Below are 21,374 nucleotides of genomic sequence, written 5' to 3' on the forward strand. Positions count from 1 at the left end.
GCCTTATGAATGGTGTGTTTAGGAAGTATTTGGACCAATTTGTGCAAGTCTTTCTGGACGACATTCTTGTGTATTCCAAGAATGAAAAGAAGCATGAAAATCACCTAAGGGTTGTATTGACCTTCTTAAGGGAAAATCAATTGTATGGAAAATTGTCAAAATGTTCCTTCTTTCATAAGAAAGTTCATTATCTTGGGCACATCATTTCAGGAGAAGGGATTTCAGTTGACCCGGAAAAGGTAAAGGCCATAATGGATTGGCCAGTACCGAAAAATGCTCATGAGGTGCGTAGTTTTATGGGGCTAGCAGGTTATTATCGCAGGTTTGTGGAAGGGTTTTCGAGGATTGCAAAACCCATCACCACATTACAGTGAAAAGGGGTCAGGTATGAATGGACATATGAATGTGACACTACATTCACTGAACTAAAGAGGTTACTAACTAGTGCACCAATCCTTTGAGTACTAGACATGGAAAAATACTTCATTGTCTACACTGATGCTTCGAAGTAAGGATTGGGAGCAGTATTGATGCAAGAAGGTGGAGTAATAGCTTACGCATCTAGAAAATTGAAGAAACATGAAGAATTGTATGCTACCCATGCGTTAGAGTTAGCAGCAGTGATGTTAGCTTTGAAATTGTGGAGACACTACCTCATTGGGAGAAGATTTGAGTTAAGAACATATCATCAAATCCTGAAGCACCTCTTCACTCAAAGGTATTTGAATGCTAGACAAAGGCGGTGGAGTGAATTCATGAGTAAGTGTGATTTTGAGATCTCATACATTAAGGGAAAGGATAATGTGGTGGTCAATGCACTAAGCAGGAGGCCACGAACCTTCTCCCTAGTACCCTTGAGGGTCAATTTGAGGGAAAGTGTGTTGGAGAAACTGTTTGAAGGGAGTTGGTATCTAAAGGTTATATCAACACTCCAGAGTGGGAAGCAAATAGAACCAAAGTTTGAGGGATATGTCCTTGAACTAGATGGACTATTGAGATTTCAAGGGAAAATGTACATACCTAAGGAAGGGGGTATAAGAAGGACCATCCTCGAAGAGTCACATATAGCACTCTATTGTGCACATCCTGGAGTGAAGAAGATGTATGCTGACATGAAGGAACTCTTCTTTTGGGTAGGCATGAAGCACGACATAGTCCAGTTTGTCGCCAAATGTCTTGAATGTTAAAAAGTGAAGGTTGATCATCGCCACCCAGCAGGACTCCTACAACCACATGACATCCCTATGTCTAAATGGGAGGTAATTTCTATGGATTTTGTTGTGGGTTTGCACTCACTTCATAGAGGCACAATGCTATATTGGTTGCAGTTGATAAGTTGAACAAAAGTTCCCATTTCATCCCAGTAAGAGACACTTATGATGTTACCGATGTGGCATGAGTTTTTATAAGTGAAGTTATTCGACTACATGGGTTAGCCACAAAGATCATTTCTGATAGAGACTCACGATTTACATCTAGGTTTTGGACAGGTTTGCAATAAGCACTAGGGACTCAGTTGAACCTAAGCACTGCATATCATCCAGAAATAGATGGGCAGACTAAAAGAGTAAATTAGGTTATGGAAGACATGCTTAGAATGTACGTCATGGATAATCAAACTCAGTGGGAAAGGTACTTACCATTGGTAGAGTTTTCCTATAATAACAGTTACCACAGTTCAATCGGGATGCCTCCTTATCAAGCTCTATATGGGAGGCCATGTAGGACGCCATTGAGTTGGGAAAGTTGGAGGATCGAGTAAAATTAGTGAAATTATGATTTATCTAATGTAAGATTTATTTCCAGTATGAACTACAAAATTGACACGTGGATACTAGACTTAATAACATGATGTTTATGATCACCTATCTATATATATATTTTGTTGTTATATATATGCATGAATGAGAACTAACTTGTAGATTGGAAAGAACTATATGATAAGCAAGATCTACTCTTCCATTGGGGAAGGTCGAGACATCTAATGAGGAATGGTATGAATGTCCATTCCTCATATGTCCCCACCGCCTCTCATGAATGTCACCCCAACTTTGGTTTTAATGTCATTGAATTTCACACCCCGACGCCTCCTCGAGCCTCCCCCTTCTTATCCTTCCATCTACTCCTTATCCTTTCATTAACCTTCAGGTGGTACATCTCCAACCACCCCTTATTAATCCAATAAATGTTACCATTCCATATCATTATTTTAATAAATTATCATCATTAAATAACATAATGTTATTATAATAAATATCATCATTCAATAGTACCTATTTTAATCAATATCAACACTTAATAAAATATTGTTATTCTAATAAATATCACCATTCAATAATATTATTTTAGAAATATTAATCAAACTTGAAGAATGTTATTAATTTAATAATTTAAATGAATCATGTTTAAATTTAATCAATAAATATAAATAATTTTTAAGGTTAATTAATCACTAATCACGATTAACCATTTATTTAATCATCCAACACTTTAAGATTTAGAATACTAATGTATGTGTGAGAGGTGTGGGTTTGCAGCTAGCATACACATACTTCGTACATATACTAATAATACTTGGTGTGATTAGGCACAAAATCAATCACTCAGTAGGTAGGCTAATAAGATAATGTAAGATAATACGTTCAAGTAGGAAATTACATACACCCATCCTTCAAAAAAAAAACTTCGTCATGAAGTTAGACTCAAAAGGTTGCGAGCAATCTATAAGTAGTATGCCAACAAGACATATCAAAACATAAAGAGATATGGTAGTCAAATTATGTAATTCAAGCAAGAATTCCTCTTCCCCTCTAGAGTCTCCAACTAACCTATAGCCTCCTATCCTCCCTAACCTAATTCCGCTCCCATCCTATCCACCCTCTACTGCAATATACTATGGCATCGACTATACCGATCTAACCACTGATAGAACCAAGATGATAAAAGCATCGACTATATCGACCTAACTACCCCATCAGGCAACTGGAAATCATCATCACACTATAGAGTAGTGTGTCCATCACTTCCCTCCCATGATTCCATGCTTGGTGGTTACATGGTCGGAAATGTATCCACCCATCCTCAAAACTAGGGTCAACGTCGTGATATGGACCACACTACGGCACTGGTTAGATACTTTTCATCGAACAATTCAGTTAGGAAGTCATATCACCTGCAATCTTCATTGTACCTATGTCATAATAGTGCATGTCAAGTAGATACAAAATGTAATAAAACATTGTACATAATACCATTCCTCGGATTTCTCGGCATCCCCCAGTTACTAGCATGGATCTTAGTTATCATATAGTACCTTCCAATTCTTCAAGTTAGTTCTCATCCATGCATATATATATAATATATATATAGAAAAATGATCATAATCATCGTTTTATAAAGTCTGGTATCTACATGCACATTTTGTAATTAATATCAATACACTAGAGGTAAATCTTTCATCAAATAAATCATAACTTCGATTTAAGTCATTCACTAGATAAATCATATCCAATTAAGTCATACATCAAACAAATCATAATTTCGATAAGTCATGCACTAGATAAATCATATCCAGTTAATCCATACATCAAACAATTCATAACTCTGATAAGTCATGCACTAGATAAATCATATTCAATTAAGCCATACATTAAATAAATCATAATTTTGATAAGTCTTGCACAAGATAAATCATAACCAAGTAAGCCATGCATTGGGTAAATCATACATCAGATAAGTCATACATCAAATACTTTAATCAACAAAACCTAATCCATCAAGTGTTTTGTATAAGTAAATATCATTTGTGCAACTAAAATGTATCAATATTACATAGTGTTCATAAATAAAACAACAGGAAAATACAAGTAGAGCCTCAATATAGGTAGCTATTTAGGGAAAAATAGGCATAACAAATGGTCAAAAAGTGAGGGGTTGTATTATATAAACACTTCCAAAGAGGCTAAATATCTTTCACCTCAACTCCTAATTCAAGACACACCTTATATCGTACATAGAACATTTTCCTTTAGATGAATGGAATATAATCGTTGATAAACCTTATCCACCCATATTCGTCCAATGGACTACAAGCACATCAATATGGATAAAGTATGTATTGCATTTCACTCCTATCAATACTAAAGTTTCATTTCTAGTTTACATCATTCTTAGTGGGTTGTCATTTAGTAATCATCATTCCAAAAAACACACAATCTCCTCGATATGAATGAACTTGGAAAGTTTCTCGTCACTTGATCATTATAGACCCTAATCACTTGTATCTCACTAGGATAAGCAAACATATTCACATGGGAGATGTTAATTTTTTTATCTTAAAACACTTCAATACCATCTCAACCTTCAACCACTTAAAAGTTACCCAATATTTCATGAACATCTCAATGCTATACCTTTCACTAATACATAAATGATCTACCTTATTGTGGATTTATATAACATCTATTCAACCATAACATGATTGTTTCTAAGTTCCATGTATTGTAGAACCATTGAAATTAATATCACTAATTTTAAATTTGGATATTATCTAAGTATTAAAATGAAGACATCAAATATTTTTTTGATACACCTAAATTTTATATAATCTATACATTCAACTATATTATAATGGACTTTCCTTAAATTATCCCTTTAAACAAGTAGGTATCTAGTTCAATGGTGGTTTGAAATTTCAAAGTGGTTATTAATATTATATATAAGTAGAACTCATGTAACAACCCTCGTTAAAAACTGATGTAAAAATATATAAATACCACGGATGATGGGACACGTATTTCAAGCTAAATGGTGGGAAGGACATCCTAGTTGGTGTTCATTTGGTTGTTTATGGCTAAGGAAATTGGCAAAGGCAATGGCTAAGACATTGAAGAGGCAAAAAGGTATTTTGGCACATTTATTTATGAAAATAATGGAAATTAGGAGAAAAAGAAGGTGAAAGGTCGCAGGTTTCATGTGAGGAGGAAAATAATGGAAATGAAGGAAAATAATGATAATTGAAGAAAATAGAGGCCTTATCCATAAGAAGGTTTTTGAGGATCAGTTGGCAAGCTTGGGCAGTGTTACGGCTTAATCAATTCAGTTTTGGAGCACTCTCATTATTCTCTCTCTCTCATACTCTTAGATACTTAGAGTTTTCTTGGAACACTTTGGCATTGGAGCAAGAAAATAAAAGAAGGTAAGAGGAAGCAAAGGTCAAGCAAGGAAAGGTAGGATCAAGCAACTACAACAGGTTTCATTGCAGGTATCGACTTGCATGTGTATTTTCCTTGCTATAATTGGCATGCATGGTATTGCATGTGATTCTTTTCTACCATGGCATGGGTCTTCCCAGGTGTGACAGTGTTTTCAACCTAGCCTTGCCATTTCCTAGTAGCCTTGATGAGATGGGTTCTCTCATTCGGTTTATGTGGGATGGTTGGATTGGATTCGAAGTTGAGTGGGGTGGATATCCAAATTGACAAACACATGGTGTAGTGGTCCTTGAACTTGACTGAGGATCATGAAGCCACTGGCCTAGTAACCCCTAAACCAAACTTTGGGTTGCGGAAAGGCTAGATTTTTTGTTATATTACTAACAAATCATTTTTTGTTATATTAAAATAGTACAATAAAAACCAACGTGACATTCACGTGGGGTGGGGGGTTGTTAAAAAGGTTAATACATATATAATCCAAAACCATTAAACGCAGGGCATATGGTGGAGTATGGTTATAACAAAACCATATATTATATATAGTTATAACCAACGTATATGGTGGGGAAATATGTAATATGGTTACAAAACCATATTACCAAAATGCACACGAAAACAACCCATCAAACTGTCATATGTGTTGACAGCTATAGGGTTAAACCAAACGGTCAACGATGGGTACGAATATTGAAAATAATTTGCTGACAGTATATGGTTCAAATCAAATCACCTCAAAGTATTCGAATCCAACCAAGGCAGAGATAAATAAACATTTGCTTTGATACCAAATGATAAATTTAAACAACGATTCTGTATGCAGAAAACTCAAAGAATCGTTAAAACTTAATGTCCAGAAATATAAATTACCTCCAGTCATTGGTGATGTTCTTGATGCAAACCACAGTGTACTTGCTTCTTTACTTCAGCACTTCAACTTCAATCCAAACAGAAAGAAAAGAATACAGAAAGTCTGAAGACACTTCCAACCTATGTTCTCTCAACTTAATGGTGTAAAAAACTGAAGGAATTGAGATGCTAGCTCTCAATTCTATGTTGGTCACATGATTTTTAGGCCGATAGGCTTTCCTTTGAGTGAGCCTTTTCGTCGTCCTTTTGCTTCTAAGGTTGACAGCTGGCGTGCACATTCCGTGGGCAAATTCTTCACATCTGTCGTGCAATTTATGTTTTTCGTCAGCGATTTCGGGGAACCACCTGTTTTCTTCTTCAACCATATCCGTCTGTTTTCTGCTCTGCCTGTTCTGCCTTCGGAGATTTGTTCGCGGTTTTCACTCCCGGTTTTCTTCAACCATTTCAACCATATCTGTCCGTTTTCTGCTCTGCCTGTTTTGCGTTCGGAGATTTGTTCGCGATTTTCTCCGCCTGCCTGTTCTGCGTTCGGAGATTTGTTCTCGATTTTCTCCGCCTACCACTGCCGTCGGAGACAACTCTGTATGTCTCAGCTTCGAAGGTATTTTGCAGAGAGGGTTTCCAAAGTCCCTCTTACTTTGTCGTTTAAGACTTCCTTTTGATCTTGTTTCCATGAACAACCATATATATCTGTGAAAAGCAAAAGCAAACCTCTAACGTCCCGGAAGAGGGTAGACTTCGATTTTTCTGCTTTGAAGAGGGTTACTGATGACAGCGGTTTTATTAGCGATGGTAACGACTTCCTGTAGACTCTCACGCGGCTTCTGTTTCTCTTTTATGGTTTTGGAGCATTTTTTACAACGATAGAATTTGTGTTTTCAATGTAATCTCTGTGCTGCCTACAATAAGGACATCCCTATAGCTCTTACTGATATGCACGATTGTGGCGTTGATGCGAAGATGAACATGAATTTTGGTATGTTTTCTGGTTGTTTTTAAGGCTTGTTTGATTGTCAACTCAAACAAGCGTGCCTGTCTCACTCTGTTCTGCTTGATGCGTTTTACACGATTCGTGTTAAATGCAGAACGAAGCTCTCTATTATCATTTTGCATTTTGTACAAATTTGTGCCAGCAGCTTCGCTTGGATTTGTTTGTGCCAGGACCATTCCAGCGCTTCGATTTCACATGTTTCACCCTTCAAGGTGAGAACGGGGGCAACGATGATTCACATGTTTCACCCTTCAAGGTGAGAAAGAGGGCAACGATGAACGAAAGGTGAGAAGCGCAGCTGCCCTGTCTCTTTGATAAAAAAGGGTAGCCACGAAAGAAATTTTTAATGCGTTAAATCTGTACTAGGCAGCGATGTTAAGGGCGATTTTCTGACGAGATCTTCCAATGAAGCCTCTGGATGGCCTCTAGGCTTCCGGCTTTACTGGTGTGGTGGCCTCGCGGCTTCCGCTTTTAACGGTGTATTTAATGCTTATCATGGTTCATCATTACCCTGGGAGCCCAATGATATGAAATCGTTAAATCTAGCATGTTTTTGCTAAAAGTGGGGATTCGTTTCGGGTTTACTGCAAATTTAGAGTCGAGTCATCGTCCGCTTCAGGCTTTGGGGGCCTATGAAAATGCCGGAGTCACCTCTCATTCTACCTCTCTTTGCTTCCTACCATGGTGAAGAAGCTGGTTGGGGTTTTGAAATTTCCACGGAAAATGTAAGAAAATGCAGGTGTAATGCAGTAGAAGACGGAGGGGCGGAAGAGGCATTCATGTCAGATATCCAGTGTGAAATCAGAGCAGAAAGATTGAGAAATTATTGAAGGCATTAAGAAGCGATTTCCGAAGCAGAGGAGTTATTTTGACTAAAATGTTTATAATATATAATTTGGTTGGGGTAAGTAAATGCTCTATTTCTTCTTGAGTGTCTCAGAGTGGGGATGCATGCTGTTTTATCAGATGGATGGAGCGAGCTATGCGCTCATTTAATCTAATATTTGTATTTCTTTCCTTTCCATTTCTGATTCCTTGGTTCTAACTTATTTGTTTCTATAATTGTATGCTGATTCTGAAATATTTGTTCTGGAAGCGCTTTCAATTTGTTGTGTTGTCTCGTTGTTTCTCTGTTTCATGTTATATGTCTTATGTGTGTTATATATGTGAAATTGTCTGGTTTTTGTGTGTTCATGTGCTCTAGAAGCGCTTCCAATGTGTTGTGTTAATGGGTTTTGAATCTGTGAAAAAAAACGGAGCATTGGGAGCTGAATCAACTCACACGTTGGATATAGAGTCAATGAGGTATTTGATTTTTTGGCTTTGTTTTACTCTCAGTGGGCAGTTTTTTTTTCCTCTTCTTGTAAATTAAATATTATTATGTCATTCCACTTCTTTGTGTTTATTAGCCGACATTTTTTTAATTAGATGTTGGTATTGTAGCAAGAAATTTTAATTTATTTTTATACTTTTCCTAAATTACAGGTAGCCGATCTCATTCTCTTCGTGACAAAATCAGTGTAGGGCAAATCTTCCCCTACATAAATTATAGGCAGCTAATCTCACATCTCTGTTTCTTCAAAAGAAAAGAGTAACTTCTCCCCTTATTTTCTCAGTTTTCAGCGTTAAGAGCAATAAATTACTGTTAAATAAATTGTTTCATTGACATCTTTAGTTTTTTCATACCTAATTAAAAATTGCTCGTAATGTTTCAGAGGAGAGTAACAGTGTATCTAGGTTTTAAATGTGAAATTGTTAAAAGTTAGGGAGGTTGGAAATGAAATCTATAACTATTGTATTCTCATTTCTCTGCTTTGCCCTTAGAAGATGTTTTTTCTTTTTCTTATTTAATTGACTATTGTTAAATTCATTGCAGCTGTAGCCAGACTTAGCTTTTTTAATAACAAGCGATTTTAATATTTTTGTCAATTTTTGTAAATTATAAATTGCTGGTTCCAACATCAACGATCTCCTTGTCTTGAAAAGAAGAGCAGTAAAGGGAATTTCCTTCCCTTATTTTCCCAGTTTTGAGGGTTCAGAGCAATATTACTGTTACATAAATCGTTTTCATTGACATTTTTAGTGTTTTTCAAATCCAATTGCATATATCTCATCATCTTTGCAGGCAGTGTGGTGTTGATTTATAATTATTGTATTCTCATTTCTCTGCTTTGCCATTAGAAGATGTTTTTTCTTTTTCTTATTTAATTGAGTATTGTTAAATTCATTGCAGCTGTAGCCAGCCTCAGCTTTTATAATAACAAGCGATTTTAATATTTTTTGTCTTTTTTGTAAATTATAAGTTGCTGGTTCCAACATCAACCATCTCTTTGTCTTGAAAAGAAGAGCACTAAAGGGAAGTTCCTTCCCTTATTTTCCCAGTTTTGAGGGTTCAAAGCAATATTACTGTTACATAAATTGTTTTCATTGACATTTTTAGTGTTTTTCAAATCCAATTGCATATATCTCATCGTCTTTGCAGGCAGGGTGGTGTTGATTTCCAGTTTAGTCACATGACACTTTTAGTTTTTTTTAGTCTTAGCAGTTTTTTTTTGTTTTTCTCCTTTTATAATAGCAAATTAAATGCTGTGGTATCCATTCTGCTCTACTTTGAATAGGCATATTTCTTTTAACTAAATAAATATTATCATATTCATTGTGATGCTTTAGTCCGAACTGTTTTTATTTTTTTTTAAATTTAGATATTCTTATTTAAATTTTAGTTCGTCTTCCGTGGGCCTCTAGTAAAAACTTTTAGGAATTGTCTTTACTCAAATAGCATGCATCATATAACAAGACAAGTTTGACAAGCCATCAAGTGCTATTGAAAAAATACCGTGTCAAGTCCGACCCAAAGCCTCTTTCTTATTGTCTTATTATCTTTCACTTGTCGTAGCTTTTTAAATACAATTCCTTGTTCTCATGTTTTCCTTCTTTGTGAGCATTCCTCCTCATCCTTGTGTTCACTTTCTCTTCTTGTTTCCCTTCCTTGTGAGCATTCCTCCTCATCCTTGTGTTCACTTTCTCTTCTTGATTCCCTTCCTTCTGAGCATTGCTCCTCATCCTTGTGTTCACTTTCTCTTCTTGTTTCCCTTCCTTGGGAGCATTCGTCCTCATCCTTGTGTTCACTTTCTCTTCTACATCTTCTCTTGTGCCATTAAAGCACATGTTAAATGTTAAAGCAATTGTTGCAACAATTTTCACTCTATTTTATTTTATTTATGTGTTTTTGGGAAACGGAGTACTCTAGAAGCATCTTTTCTATGGTAGTAGTTCACTCTTTTTCCATGAAGGTTCTACAAGCTGTATCCTCCTATAACTATTAATATCATGGAAGCTTGTAAAGGTTTACTTTTCTTACCTACTTCCATTGGGCATTTTGCATATTCCTCTCCATGGGGCATTTTGCATATTGCTTTTGCCTTCCTTCCTTTTTATTAGGCCAGTGATGGAAAACTTGGCTTCCTCATCCATTTCCATTCACAACCATGTCACACTAGCTTATTGTTTATACTCTTTATTAGTTCAGTGATAGGGAATTGAACTTGGCATCCTTGCCCATCCCCACTCACAGCCATGACACTAGCTTATTGTTTATACTCTTTATTAGGTTAGTGATAAGGAACTTGGCATCCTTGTTCATCCCCACTCACAACCATGGCACGCTACCTTATTGTTGTAGTGGAGGAATATTTTTTTCTCTATGGTTGCTTGAGGTCCTTCTTCGATTCCTTTTTATTGTATTGGTGCACCCTTCATTTCGATTCCTTTTTATTGTATTGGTGCACCCTTCATTCATGTTCTATGGGACTTTTAATATACTCATAATTGTTTATTGTCTATGGGGATTCAATCCAAATTTTCCTTCCCTTGCCCTTATCAACCCATTCTCCCCTGTTTGTGTTCGCTTTTCATTTTAACATTTTTTGGAATTGATTTCTTATCTTGCATTTGCCATGTGCCATACCCCAAACTACTTTCCCTTTTCAGTTTTATGCTTTTTGGAATCAGTTTCTTATCTCGCATCCAACATGTGTCAGACTCATACCCCAAACGTGTTGGCCATTGCACTATAAATTTTGTTCAATGTTTACCCTTTTCACATGAAAGTTGTACGAGCCATGTTGTACTATATCTAGTAAGAGTCTAAGACTCTATAGAACTTTAGATTTCCTTGCCCCTTCATTGGGCCTATAATTTTTGCCTGCCTTTATTTTTTTCTCTTTTATATTATATTTAGGTCGATAGGCCTTTCTATGCATCAATAATCGTCAACACTTTTACCCTGCTCCATTGGATCAGGTGAGACACTTTCAACTGTTGATTCGAAGTGTGACTGCTTTTTCCAAATATCAGTTGAGTTGTCTTCTTTTCACTTACCGCTTTTTCTCATTCTTTTATGTCACTCTTGAAGATATTCTTTGGTCTGCGAGTTGTTGTTGCGGTTCTTTTTCCCTGGCTTTTGGCAAGCACTGTTCTTGTTGCTGTTCTTCTTCCCTGGCTTTTGGCAAGCACTGTTCTTCTTCCACAGTAGACAGGTTTTTATTTTGGCACATGTAACTACCGTTGAATGTAAAGCAGACTATTTTCCTTCAATGAAAGAACCAATTGATTTTCCTTGACGCGGGTAGATTGAATCAAATGAGACAGGTTGATTAAGCTTGCGTAGATTTTAATTCTCCAGTTTCTATAACTTCTCTGCATATTCAATGTGATTTTCAGAATCTCAGAGCAAACATCAATTGCCTCTCTTTTCTTCCAGTTTTGTTAAAATCAAGATCTCTGTATTTAGGAATTTTGTTATATGAATACCATGGAACTCTCAACCACTCAATTCGATTGTCTGCTCTTCGGAATGCGTGGCGTGAATGCAGAAGAAATCGTGGATTCTGTTTCAATTTTAAAGTTTTCCGCATAGCTTTAATTGGATTTATCATGAACATTTTGCCAGCAATTCCAAAATTAATTAGACACTGTTTTTTTTGTCACAGATTTGGATGATACTCTGTATCCTTCCAGTACAGGCATTGCTACAGCCTGCCGCAAGAATATTGATGGTATGCTGTGAATTAAGTTTTAGATACAGATTAATTTTGCCTTCCTCTATTAGAATTCAATTGGTTTTTTTTTTCCCTGGATGCTGTGTCATGGATTTGATTAATGTTGTTGCAGAGTTTCTTGCACAAGTTTTCGGATTCAGCAGAGAAATTGTTTCCAGCCTCCGTACAGAGTTTTATAAAACCAATGGGAGCACTCTGGCTGGGCTGAGAGTAAGTTCGTGCCCCGCCCCCCTTCCATTTTCAACCTGCAAGAAAAATTAATTCTTATTCACTCCCCTTTAAGCATCACCATGTGACAACTTCTTGGAGCAGAATAGAGGTATCATTGATTGGAGGATTTAGGCTGTTTGATTGTGACTAATAACTGTTGTTTAAAATTGCAGAAACTGGGCTATGAGGTTGATGCAGATGAATATCACAGGTACAATTCTATTTTGCTTGTGCTATGAATGATTTTGTCTGTGTCACATTTTTCCTTTCCTACAATGAAAATCAATATAGAGATTTTCAATATAGAGTGCTGTGAGAGACCCTAAATATTTTATTTCAGAAAAATAGAAATAGGTTTTCAGCTTTTCTATTTATTTTTGCATGGCATTCATGCTTAAATTGTATTATGGCTTACTGAGGAGATTCAACTCTGTTTCTCCCATGAGATAATTAAAATTTATCTGGCTAAGTGCATATGCTTTCTTGACATTTTGTCAAACTAATCTTATACATGTGTATTTTTCTTAATTTCTAGATTTGTGCATGGGAAGTTGCCATACGAAGTCATTAAACCAGACCCTGCCATTAGGAGCATTTTGATGAGCATGCCTCAAAGGAAATTGGTACGTACTTGGTACTGAGTTGCATAAATTCAATTTTTGGATCAGCTTCAATAGGACATAAAGCCTTATAAGCGCAAACACAACTTTATAAGGTTGCATCCACTTGCATAGTTGAAATAGATCATGCTTGAAAAATACAGTAATTGGTATTATTTCTCCAAGAATGAAATGAAACTAATCCAACCATAACTGCTGTTCGACCTTATGTGCAGATATTCACAGATTCAGACAAGATTCATGCATGTAAAGTCCTAAAGAGACTAGGCTTGGAAGACTGTTTTGAGGATGTTATCTGTTTTGAGAGCCTTAATATGGCTTATCGTTTTAATCAGCAAACTGATGAATGCAAACTCAGTACTTCCCCTGTTTTTATCAAGCCCTCAATTGAAGCCATGAAGCGTGCAATCACAATTGCAAATGCAGATCCACAAAGAACAGTAAGTTTCTAGCATTTGCCTTTAATTTGTTTACATATTTTTACAGTGATCCTTATTCCAACTCTTTTGCAGCTCTTCTTTGATGACAATATCCGAAACATAGCAGCAGCAAAAGAAGTAGGCCTTCATACAGTCCTGGTAAGCCTTTAAATGACCTCAGAAATGACCTAGTATATGTCCTAATTTTATCAAATTGCAGGAAACTTTATAATTCTTTGTGACTTACTGGGAAATGATTAAGACGTAATTTATTAGTAACTGAAAAATAGAGGGGAAAGAGAGTTGTGCATTATAAATTGTGAAAGCTATCTTAATAGTTTAGGGTTTGCAGATTTCTGTGGGGTTGATTTTGAGTGTGAGATGCCGGAAATTCCTCAGTAATCATTTTTGAATGTAAACGTTGTTTGGACAACGATGAGTCTTGGGATTCAAAACGTTGACATTCAAAAATGATTAGATAAGTGTTGGTATAGATTCGAAACGTTGGCATTCAAAAATGACTAGATGAAACTTGGTATAGATTCGAAATGTTGACATTCAAAAATGACTATTGTAAAATTTCCAGCATCTACCCTAGTATTTCTTATTGTGAATTTACAGCGCTGTAGATTCACATTACCAGCACTTCCATTCTGTAGATTTACATTTCAGCGTTTCAATTCTGTTTATTTGTTAATTTCATTGCAGATTGTTTAATTACAGCATGTGTGTGAGTTATTTTTACACAGGGCGTAGATCAGAGTGTGGATTTCATTTCCTTCCGTCGCAGCATTAAAAAAATATGGCATACGTGTGGTTTTATAACGTTTTGACACAGTCCAACGTCAAATATACAATCTGTGACAGCGCGTGTTATTCTCCGTTTATGGTAATGGCGTTGGCTTACAGGACGGGTGCGTAGGTTTTGTATATGTGAAGTTGGATCTGGAAAAGTACTAGGAATCATACGTTTTGAACTAGATTTTAATGGCGTGATTAAATGCTTTGATTGGAACGCGTTTCCAATTCATTTACAAGTGGGTGAAGTCTTCCATTTCAAAGTGCGCGAGTTTTTAACAGTGCAGCACAACAGATCCGATCTCATCCATATTTACTAATTCGAAGAGGAAACCGATCTCCAGATCGAGGTTCAGCTGCTTGTCATTTTATTTAGCTTGGTTAGTTTATCTTGTGGAGAGATCCATGGAGCGGATCATTTACAATTTTGTATTGGCTGTATTATAAAGCCGTGTGCTCTGATCCTGGGAAAGGAATAATAGAAAGGAATAATAGACAGGTTTTTATTTTGGGACATGTAATTACCGTTGAATGTAAAGCAGACTATTTTCCTTTAGTGAAAGAACCAGTTGATTTCCCTTGACGCAGGCAGATTGAATCAAATGAGACAAGTTGATTAAGCTGCGTAGATTTTAATTCTCCAGTTTCTATATGTTTTCCTGCTCCCAGAAGTGGCAAGGCCCGCCACAACTGGGACATTTAGCTAGATTAAACCACAGCGCTGTAGATTTACATTACCAGCTTCTGTAGATTTACAATTTCAGCGTTTCAATTCTGTTCATTTGTTAATTTCATTGCAGATTGTTTAACTACAGCATGCGTGTGACTTATTTTTACACAGGGCGTAGATTAGAGTGTGGATTTCATTTCCTTCCGTCGCATCATTAAAAAAATATGGCATACTTGTGGTTTTATAACGTTTTGACACTGTCCAACGTCAAATATACAATCTGTGACAGCGTGTGTTATTCTCCGTTCATGTTAATGGCGTTGGCTTACAGGACGGGTGCGTAGGTTTTGTTTATTTTCTTGATTCTTCAGATGGCAATGATTGGTTTGCGCAGTCAAGACCGGAACACTGCCGTTTATATTTGCTACTTATTTGTTTTTGAATGGGATATGCTCTGGCATTGCAGGGCTGTGTTTTGTTTTTTTTTTTTTTGGGGTTCTGTTATGGTTTAGGAATGGGTGCTGTTATGGTTTAGGAATGGGTGCGTTTATCGATTGAAATTTAAGAATGGGTGCTGTTATGGTTTAGGAATGGGTGCGTTTGAAATTTAAGAATGGGTGCTGTTATGGTTTAGGAATGGGTGCGTTTATGGATTGAAATTTAAGAAAATATGGGTTTATTGTAGCATATGAATAGGATGCATCCAAGCATTGAAATTTCAGAGGTTGGATTTATTCTTCATGCTTTTGAATTCATCCAAGCATTGAAATTTCAGAGGTTGGATTTATTGTTCATGCTTTTGAAATTTTACTTAGAGAGAAGAAAACTTGAAATTTCAGAGGTTGGATTTATTGTTCATGCTTTTGAAATTTTACTTAAAGAGAAGAAAAGATGGATTTGGTATTGCATATGAATGAGATGTATTTTTCATATATGCTTGGCCATTTATAAAGGTTTCTTGATTTTGGGTAATTAACTTAACCTCTTGATTTTGGGTAATTAACTTACTCTAAAATGAAATAAGACATTCAATGTGTTCCTTGTAATATAGATATAAACAAAACATCTGAAGAAAAGTAATTGCACAATGATCCAGTCCAAGAAAACAAGATTTTCCACAAAATAATTAACTTTTCTAGAAAAATTCAACAATTCCAATTTAATAATCCTATCGGCCTCTCTCTTTGTACCTTCTGGGACAATTGCTAGTTTTATATATCCCCTGCAAATGCCGCATACATCGTTGAGATGGTTCGTGTCCCACTTTTAACTTTAATAATAAGATTCTCCATCCCAGGAAAATGTAACATTACTACCCGGGAATTTGGCATAACTTTCGATTTCCGAGCACATTTAACAAATTATTTTGGAAAAATATAAAGATGTGTAGTTTTAATAGTAAATTTAATTGTTATAAAAAAAAGTCGAATTATAATAATTTATAGAATTATTATATTATTATTATTTTAAAAATGAGGTTCATAAGTATTTGTTTTTAAATATGAAATTATTTCAAAATAAATAATTATATTGTTTCATAATAATAATATGGAATATGAGTAATTAAATTAAGTTTAAAATTTTATATATTTGAAAATTTATTCACATATATTTCAATTATTCTAATATAAACATTTTGAAATTATTAGAGTTATGACATTCCAGCATATTGAAAATCATTAATACCCCTGATTCCCTTGACAAAGTAAAAATTAGTTCTAAGTGTGAAATATGGTGGGAGGAACCACTTTTATACCGTCTTGGATAAATGTAGTTCTTTCTGTTGGTAAGGGAATGTTATATAAGCTAAAAATAGTTCAAGAGATAAAATTTAGTAAGAGGAGCAACTTGTACACAACCTACTTTCTCGGCACGTGAAATTTAATGGTAAGCAATGTTTTCATGATGATATTTTTTTTTTTTGAAATTATAGAAATTAATGAATTTTTTTTAGAACAGTAACAAATATCTTACAGATTTTTTATTTAAAAAAAAAATTTACTCCGAAAACCCAGAAGTGTTGGGACTAATGGATTATTTTGAGAATAACAATTGTGGAGTCCAAGCAAATAGGATCTGAGGGAGATTTCCATACAGTTGAACATGAGAAAGATCAAGTATGGGTAACAGTGAACATGGCCCCACTTGCTATCTAAAAATAAATTAGAATTATATTTGAATATATAAAAATTTATATTTTCAAATATAATGATTAATAATGTGGGTTTAAAAATATATATAGAATTATATTTGAATATGTACAGATTTATATTTCAAGTATAATGATTAATAACATGTTCTTATATATATATATATATTTATATTTATATTTATATTTATATGTGAATATGTAAAAATTATATTTTAAATATAATGTGTTTTTTAAGATTTACATGTTTAAATTAAAAATATTCCTTCAGGCATTTCATTCAAAATAAGTAAGGTATGCATTTATATTTTTAATAGATAATTAAAAAGAAGTAAAGTACGTATTTAAATTTTTAATGAATAATTAATTGTGAGTTAAATATTAACATTATTATAAAATTTAATATATTATTTTGATAGAATTAAAAAAAATGAAAGAATTTCATTTAATTAGAATTAACAAATTTATTGATGGGTATTTAAGGTAACTAATTTACATTAATATGAGATCATTGACAAGATGTTAGTTAATTACATATTTCGTTAACAAAATGTTAATTAATTGTAAATTTAATTAAGATTTTATTAATATTATATTTTATTAATATTAATTAAGGTTACCAAAAGGTAAATTGATGTTAGGAAGGCATCTAAGGGTGATTAACTAGTAATGTATCATAGTGCTAGCTTAGTAAGCAATGGAAGAGGATTTAGTAGATCCATGAGGATTTTCTTGGTATTAGTAATGCTCGTTTACAAACATAACAAAAGGAAAACTTACACCTATCATTTTGCAAAACATGTGTGAGCCGAGTAAGAATTGACAAGTCCTAAGTAGCATTAATAAGTCTCGTTTGGAACAGATAATTGAACATTTCAAAATGGTGAAGACGCGGGGAAATCAAGGTCGAGGAGGATCATCCCAAGGACCTCCTACAAATAACCCATTGCCATCGCCGGAGCTAGCTCTCATCTTGCGTTCCCTAGAAGCAATTAATGAGACTTTAAGAGGGCGCCAAACAATTGAAGTGGAAGTGGAGCACCCTCCATCAGGGTTGGGAAATCTCAAGGGATCAAGAGACTCTGATAGAGGACCTCCAATCAAGGACATTACTAGGGAGATCCAAAAGATTAAGCTCCTAGAGTTTGTTAGAGGTCGTTCCAGTGAACGAGCAGAAGCCTGGTTAGAAGGAATGAGAAGGTGCTTCGCACTAAGAGATTATACTTCCAATTCAAAAGCTAAAATAGCAATATTCCAACTCAGAGATAGTGCTCTGAATTGGTGGGGTAACTTAGAGCGTCAACTACACCTCACTCCGGACATAGTTACCTGGGATTTATTTGAGGAGAGATTCAGGAAAAAGTACCTACCAGCGTATTATGAAGAACAATAGGTAGGAGCCTTCCATGCTTTGGTACAGGGAAACCAAACGGTAGAGGAATATGAGATTAGATTCATGGAATTGGTCAAGTATGTCTCCTACACGGACATTAATCAACGTCAAGCAGATCATTTCATTTACGGATTGAACCCTAAAATTAGGGCAATGGTGTGGATGTGGAAACCATCCTCAGTTGCAAAAGCTATTGAACATGCCCATTATGTTGAAGAGCACTTAGACTTAAAAGGTGGAAACAAAACCATTTTTCCACAACAACCAAGGTTTATGGGGAAGGCCCCTCGTACCTTCCCTAGGGGAGGAAGTTTGAGGCCACCGCCATATGGAAACAGGGTTGTACCCAGAGCACCGACAATGGGGATTTCAATGGTTACTAGTGCAGCTTCACCCGCAGCTTCAAGGACGCATGCAAATCAAGGTCATACGCGAGGAGCAACAAGTAGGGGCAGGGGTCCCAAGGGAAGGAACTCTTTCCAAAGAACTCCACAACATTTTGTTCAAAGTCTACCATGCATCACTTGTTGGGGATGTGGGGGACCTCATTACCAGCGTGATTGTCCTGAGTTACAAATTGGTAAAAACCGTAGAGAAGGAAAAGCACCAATGGGAGGAGCAAGTAGCCACCATCGAATTTATGCAACAGTTGATAACCAACAAGTTGAACACCAATCTGTCGTGGTAGAAACCTCGGGTATGATAAACAAAGTAAAAGTTGAAATTTTGTTTAATTCAGGTGCTACAAATAGTTTCATTTCACCAATTGCATTAGAAAAATGTGGGTTGGCAGCATATGAGCACGATGACTTTAAGCAAGTTGAGATGGCTTCTGGGATAAAACAAGCAGTAAGACCTTGTGTTGACCAATGTGAGGTAAACCTCAAGGTGTGTATAACTAAGTTGAAGGCATAGGTCACAACATTGGGGACGTATGATGTAATTATTGGAATGGACTGGCTAGAAGCTCATCGAGCTTTGGTAGACTGTTTCAAGAAGAAGGTTATTTGTTTAGATGATGAAGGTAGGTCAATTGAGATTTATGGAATCAAGAGAGGAGTGTCCCTACGATTCATATCCATGATGAAGGTAAAACATTGCCTTCGACAAGGTTGAAAATTATATGTGGTCAAGGGTGTAAGTGACCAAAAAGGACCGTCCCTAGATCAACACCCAATTTTGTCAGAATTCAAGGATGTTTTTCCTAAGGAATTGCCTGGATTACCTCCTGTAAGGGAGATTGATTTCACAATCAACATAAAACCTGGTGCAGAACCAATATCTAAGACACCCTATAAGATGACAACTCCATAACTTTGTGAGTTGCAGATGTAGTTAAAAGAGATTTTAGACTTGGGATTTATCAGACCTAGTATTTCACCTTGCGGTGCAACAGTGATTTTTCGTCAAGAAGAAGGATGGTCCTTAAGGCTATGCATAGATTATAGGGACTTTAATAGAGCCACAATAAAGAATAGGTACCCGATAACTAGAATAGATGACCTATTTGATCAAATGAAGGGAGCAAAGATTTTCTCAAAGATCAACCTATGATCTCAATACCACCAATTGAGGATTAAGGAAGGTGACATCTCAAAAACTGCATTTCGAACTTAGTTTGGGCACTACGAGTTCGTAGTTGTTGGTTTGACCAATGCACCAGCGGTATTCATGAGCCTCATGAATGGTGTGTTCAGGAAGTATTTGGACCAATTTGTGCAAGTCTTTCTGGATGACATTCTTGTGTATTCCAAGAATGAAAAGAAGCATGAAAATCACCTAAGGGTTGTATTGACCTTCTTAAGGGAAAATCAATTGTGTGGAAAATTGTCAAAATGTTCCTTCTTTCATAAGAAAGTTCATTATCTTGGGAACATCATTTCAGGAAAAGGGATTTCAGTTGACCCAAAAAAGGTAAAGGCCATAATGGATTGGCCAGTACCGAAAAATGCTCATGAAGTGCATAGTTTTATGGGGCTAGCAGGTTATTATCGCAGGTTTATGGAAGGGTTTTCTTGCATTACAAAACCCATCACCACAATACAGTGAAAAGGGGTCAGGTATGAATGGGCATATGAATGTGACACTGCATTCACTGAACTAAAGAGGTTACTAACTAGTGCACCGATCCTTTGAGTACTGGACATGGAAAAATACTTCATTATCTGCACCGATGCTTCGAAGCAAGGATTGGGAGCAGTATTGATGCAAGAAGGTGGAGTAATAGCTTACGCATCTAGAAAATTGAAGAAACATGAAGAGTTGTATGCTACCCATGACTTAGAGTTAGCAGCAATGATGTTAGCTTTGAAATTGTGGAGACACTACCTCATTGGGAGAAGATTTGAGTTAAGAACATATCATCAAATCCTGAAGCACCTCTTCACTTAAAGGTATTTGAATGCTAGACAAAGGCGGTGGAGTGAATTCATGAGTAAGTATGATTTTGAGATCTCATACATTAAGGGAAAGGAGAATGTGGTGGTCTATGCACTAAGCAGGAGGCCACGAACCTTCTCCCTAGTACCCTTGAGGGTCAATTTGAGGGAACGTGTGTTGGAGAAACTCTTTGAATATAGTTGGTATCTAAAGGTTATATCAACACTCTAGAGTGGGAAGCAAATAGAACCAAAGTTTGAGGGATATGTCCTTGAAGTAGATAGACTATTGAGATTTCAAGGGAAAATGTACATACCTATGGAAGGGGGTATAAGAAGGACCATCCTCAAAGAGTCACATAAAGCACTCTATTGTGCACATCCTGGAGTGAAGAAGATGTATGCAGACATGAAGAAACTCTTCTTTTGGGCAGGCATGAAGCACGACATAGTCCAATTTGTCGCCAAATGTCTTGAATGTCAACGAGTGAAGGTTGATCATTGCCATCCAGCAGGACTCCTACAACCACATGACATCCCTATGTCTAAATGGGAGGTAATTTCTATGGATTTTGTTGTGGGTTTGCCACTCACTTCACAGAG

The 21,374-nt window shown here is 35.9% G+C and overlaps 1 protein-coding gene across 1 annotated transcript; it reads left to right on the forward strand.

Moving 5' to 3' along the window:
* Positions 1-5,890: 5,890 nt before the first annotated feature.
* On the forward strand, positions 5,891-14,829 carry LOC149236625 (uncharacterized protein C24B11.05-like). Its single transcript, XM_089368983.1, has 9 exons — positions 5,891-5,894; positions 6,310-6,684; positions 12,066-12,131; positions 12,247-12,344; positions 12,518-12,555; positions 12,880-12,967; positions 13,180-13,404; positions 13,477-13,542; positions 14,133-14,829. Exons 1-9 carry the CDS (start codon positions 5,891-5,893, stop codon positions 14,214-14,216), a joined length of 1,044 nt encoding a protein of 347 aa, XP_089225109.1. The 3' UTR covers positions 14,217-14,829.
* Positions 14,830-21,374: the final 6,545 nt, after the last annotated feature.

Source organism: Pinus tabuliformis, chromosome 8, assembly GCF_031772625.1.
Source record: "Pinus tabuliformis cultivar Carrire ecotype Pingquan chromosome 8, CPIR1, whole genome shotgun sequence".
Lineage (NCBI taxonomy): Eukaryota > Viridiplantae > Streptophyta > Pinopsida > Pinales > Pinaceae > Pinus > Pinus tabuliformis.

Coding starts and splice junctions, on each gene's coding strand:
- LOC149236625 (XM_089368983.1), top strand. Junction 12,556..12,879: donor GATGCAGATGAATATCACAG/GTACAATTCTAT, acceptor CTTAATTTCTAG/ATTTGTGCATGGGAAGTTGC. Junction 13,543..14,132: donor TAGGCCTTCATACAGTCCTG/GTAAGCCTTTAA, acceptor ATTTTTACACAG/GGCGTAGATCAGAGTGTGGA.